This window comes from Lactuca virosa, chromosome 8 (assembly GCF_052849685.1).
Source record: "Lactuca virosa cultivar CGN04683 chromosome 8, Lactuca_virosa_CGN04683_v6, whole genome shotgun sequence".
NCBI classification, from domain to species: domain Eukaryota; kingdom Viridiplantae; phylum Streptophyta; class Magnoliopsida; order Asterales; family Asteraceae; genus Lactuca; species Lactuca virosa.
In genome coordinates, this window is record NC_136433.1 from 39,245,663 (window position 1) to 39,250,269 (window position 4,607).

At 31.8% G+C, this 4,607-nt stretch overlaps 1 protein-coding gene across 1 annotated transcript; it reads right to left on the reverse strand.

Annotated features, from left to right (window-relative positions):
• Nucleotides 1-2,636: 2,636 nt before the first annotated feature.
• On the reverse strand, nucleotides 2,637-3,972 carry LOC145128999 (H/ACA ribonucleoprotein complex subunit 1-like protein 2). Its single transcript, XM_079063760.1, has 4 exons — nucleotides 3,699-3,972; nucleotides 3,315-3,463; nucleotides 3,095-3,210; nucleotides 2,637-3,017 (listed from the first exon to the last, which is right to left on the reverse strand). The coding sequence occupies exons 1-4, from the start codon at nucleotides 3,868-3,870 to the stop codon at nucleotides 2,846-2,848; spliced, it is 609 nt and encodes a 202-aa protein (XP_078919886.1). The 5' UTR covers nucleotides 3,871-3,972; the 3' UTR covers nucleotides 2,637-2,845.
• Nucleotides 3,973-4,607: the final 635 nt, after the last annotated feature.

Consider the following 4,607-nt stretch of genomic DNA (forward strand, 5'->3'; position numbering starts at 1 on the left):
TGTCGTGCTTTATTAGTCTTGTTTATATAAACAAACGAGACATAAACAAAGTTACTCAAGCTTTGAACATTAAGATTTTTTAGTCAATAATACCTGAGATATCAAGTAATTTTTTAACAACTTAATCTAATCTAATAAGATGTTAAAAAAACAAATACTTAAAGATCTTAATTTAAAAGTTTAAAATGTTTAAGATAATTGTAGCCATAAGTTTTGCCATGTTCTGAAGTTTCGTCGAGATAATGAGTTTGTTAGTTGCAATAAAAACTATAATCTAGAAAACAGTTAAGTTTTAAAGAACAAGATGATATATAAACAATTACTTTTAATATTGTTAGTGTCATATTTTCATAATAAAAGAAATTCATATTTTACAATAATGATAGTTAGTTTAAGCGTGATCAAATACCTGCTACAGAGTACAAGCTCTACGAAAAAAAAATTTAAATAATTCGGGTAATTCGGGTATACCCAAAACCCAACAAACGTACCCTTTACTCGACCTGAAAAAAAATCGGGTTACCCGATTACCCGAAAAAATTTACCCGATACCCGAAAAAATCGGGCGGGTAACTCGGGTATTAGGTATTTTCGACAGGGCTAATTATTTTATATATATATATATATATATATATATATATATATATATATATATATATATATATATATATATATATATATATATATATATTAAAGCGCATGACGCATTTCAACAGTAACATTTCAATGTTTATAATTTAAACACTATATTTTTACTTTTCCTTAATTTTGCCACTAAAGTTTCAACAAACTTTTCCTTTTTATAATTTTGCCATTTTATTTTTACTTCTTCGTATTTTTGCCACTAAACTTTCACTTTTATTTCTTTAAAACCATTTTTCTTTATTCTTTTATAATTTTACCACTTTATTTTTACTTTTTTATAATTTTGCCATTAAAGTTTCAACAAACTCTTCCTCTTTATAGTTTTGGTACTTTATTTTTACTAATTTTACCACTAAAGTTTCAACAAACTTTTAATCTTTATAATTTTGACACTTTATTTTTACTTCTTTATATTTTTGCCACTAAACTTTCACTCGTGCAACGCACGGGCCTTTTCCTAGTTATTATTATTAGAAGAAGAAGAAGTTACAGAGATGATCCATTTGGTTTGTAATAGTTTACGGTTTTGATCTCTAACCTTTTTTTTTCGTAATTCGAACCGTCTCTATACAATGATTTTGTTACGGTTTTACCTTACACCTCTTATTGATACGTTTCCGAAGAGCTAACCAATCTATCATCTACAACTTATATCATGGTCTATATCTTTCACGTCTAGCTACCAAACCCCAACCCTTAGAGCATGTTTGATCTGAAAAAAAAATATATTGAAAAATATATCGGCAGAAACCTTTGCCTGCTTAGAAATGGATACATAATGACCACCATGAACAATGACGATAACAACAGCTACATGATCTAGGATGTCTTAGACCATCCACAACAGTGGATGAGGTTTGTCTTTCAATTTATTCTTGCAAATGACATGGAATACCCCATCGTATTCATCTTATCAGCTAATTTAATGACTAGGTGTCTAAGTCAGCAATGAAACCGATAAAATGTATGTTACATGAAGAAAATGGTCAAATCATCAGTAAATTTTATTTAGGACTTATTCGCAAATTAGGGTAAAATAATGAGACTTTAGTGAAACATATAAGTAATAAAACCGGAATACCGGAAAAAATGGGTCAAATCGTCATTTTTACCGGTAATTCATGCTTTTCGTAAACAAATTTTAGTTTAGGACTTTTTCGTAAATTAAGGTAAAATTTTAGGACTTTTCTGGAGATTTCCACATATATATATATATATATATATATATATATATATAAGTAATAATCTAATAAGATGGTCCCATTTAAAGGTTTTGAAAGCCTTGCAGCAGAAAGAACAATGTGATGTAGCTCTTGATTTATGTCTAGGTGGCATTTGCAAGAAGTAAAAGAGCACTGTGGTTGCTCTTACAAACCAAAACATGGCAGGAAACACGTCGATGAACCTCTTTTGCTTAGAAAATGAACGGTAATATTATCTGTGTTTTGCAATGAGAAAATGTGTTGCAATGAGAAAAGCATTGTCGTGTATAATAAGCCAATGTCTAGTTACCGCAAAACCAATTCAAATTCAATGACTTATGTTGTTGAAAATAATCTTTATTAAATCAACGAGTATTCTTCGGTCTACGGTAATAACTCGTTGCATAAATCCAACCAAATATTACGCTATCATTTTCGCAACAGAGAGAAATAGCCATTGCCTGGAATCCACAATTTAACATATAGGAATTGAGAGTTCATACACCACCATATGCAACTTTTGAAAATCACAGGGCATGTCAATTTTAAACGTTAGACTAAAACTGCAGATGGAAATAATAACACCCTAAGAAAACCCTTTCGAAAATTATTATTTATGAATTGATTATTATTAAAATACATAAAAAATTATTAATATCAATAACTTTGTAATACAAGAATGATATGTAGAATGAACATATCATTTTCCAAATATGTGGTTGCAAGAATATTTTGAGTTTTATACATAGTATCTTGATAATATATATCATGATTTGTAAAAACATATACTTCAGCAATCCAGGGATTCCCATTTCATAAAAAAGATGCATAATAATTACATGATTTCAGTTAAGTTACGGAAAATATGTATTGAGATAGCTTTAAACGGTCAAACATCATTTTCCAAATGAAAGATCAGAAATGTCATAAACAGAAACCCAAGAAAAAAAAAATCAAAACTACAATAGATAAGTGGACTAAATAAAATAAAAGATGCATCAAAATCTCCCTCGCCCCCTACTGAACCCACCACCACGTCCACCACCACCACGAAAGCCACCACCTCTGCCGCCTCTCGGAGCACCTCTGCCACGGAATCCACCACCACCCCCACGCCCACCTCCTCTTCCACCCCCACGACCACCTCCTCTTCCACCACTTTGTGCTCCCCTGTAAATTCAAACCTCAAAAACCACAAACAAGACAACACCAAATCCAATATAACAATTAATTGAAAAGACACATACTTTGGCTGTGGAAGAAATCTGGCTAATGGTAATAGCTTCATTGGGTCAATGTAGAACTTATCACCAGCACCATAAGAAGTTGCTACAATACCTTCCATCATTTTAACTGAGAAGAACTATAAATTTTAGCAGAAAGAAGAACACATATTAGTACAGACTAAAGACACCAGCTTTTAACTAAAAGCTCAAGGAAAATGGCGAATGCTCAAGTCTCACTCACTGATTCATTGATTGGACCAAAGATTTCATCAACTTTGCCTATTTGAGTTTTATTTTGAAGATAAATTGGGGCATTGAAGTAAGGTATTTTCTCATTCGTGAGCTTTGTCACTGCATCTCCCTCACAAGCATGAACAAATGACGAAACCTCTGCACAATTAAATTCAGAGTCAAAATCCCAGATTAACATATCAAACTCATCGGATCTATAAAAAAACAAACAGTTCGAATGTTTAAAAATGCAACGGCATAAATGAAGGTGGCTGTTCACTTGTTTGAGCTCGACGACACATACGTTGACAAGATAATCAACATCATGCGGATCAAATCTGTAAATTAGGTTTTTTTAAGCATTGTTAAAGAGAGGAAGGAGATGATTACGAACCTACAACTTCCTCAGGGGGACCTTCGTTAAACCGGTCACCACCGAAACGGCCACCACCGCCACCTCTTCCACCACGGCCACCTCCGAATCGGCCTCCACCATCCCTGCCGCCCCTGAAGCCGCCGCCACCACGACCCCGACTACCGAAACCGCCGCCTCTTGGAGGTCGCATTTTGTTGACAGCAGACGAATAATAACACTAGGGTTTTGTTAGGGTTTAGAGTATTTTTGGCTGCCTTGAACTTTTGCCTCTTTAAACCAACTAAGGTTTGGTTTGTGAATAAGTCGGTAAGAATTATTTTAGTATTGTTATTTGTTTTTATAGATTACGCTTAAAGATGGCTCACAAAAGTTTATATACAAAAATACAATCTATTTTTTTATAAATCAATTTATTTTCGTTTAAGTTTTCCATTATAACAATTAGGAAAAAATCAATTTAATTTTGTTTACGTTTTCAGTTATATAATAAAATGGAAATTTGGATGGTGTTCATTCAAACCAAACAAATATAATAAGTGAAAAAGATAAATAAACTAATCATATTACTTAAAGGGGAAAAATACAAAATATTTTCATATAAGTTTAGAGAATTTTGCAAGTGACATCTACAAAATTTTATGCTACCCACATGCAAAAAAAAAAGGTTTTACTTATAAAGTTATATACCATATTTAGTTTTCCTTACCTTGTCATCCAAAAAAAGAATTTTCCTCACTTTGCAATTTGCGAATAAAAGAATTTTTCTTACTTTGCAATTTGTGAAAAAAAAAGTAGCGGTGCAACTTGTTGTCCGTTTGATTTCTCATTCGTTGTACGATGATAACTAAGATGTATTAATTCTAATATAGAAATGTCACTTCTAATAAAAAAATAAGTTATAGTCATTTTCGAATAAAATGAATTTCC

Bases quoted from the DNA above. Each gene is read 5' to 3' on its own strand.
- LOC145128999 (XM_079063760.1), bottom strand. From the start codon at position 3,870: ATGCGACCTCCAAGAGGCGGCGGTTTCGGTAGTCGGGGTCGTGGTGGC. The intron at 3,464-3,698 runs GTTCGTAATCAT...TTAATTGTGCAG, and splicing joins TCCCCCTGAGGAAGTTGTAG to AGGTTTCGTCATTTGTTCAT. The intron at 3,211-3,314 runs GTGAGTGAGACT...TAAAATTTATAG, and splicing joins TTGGTCCAATCAATGAATCA to TTCTTCTCAGTTAAAATGAT.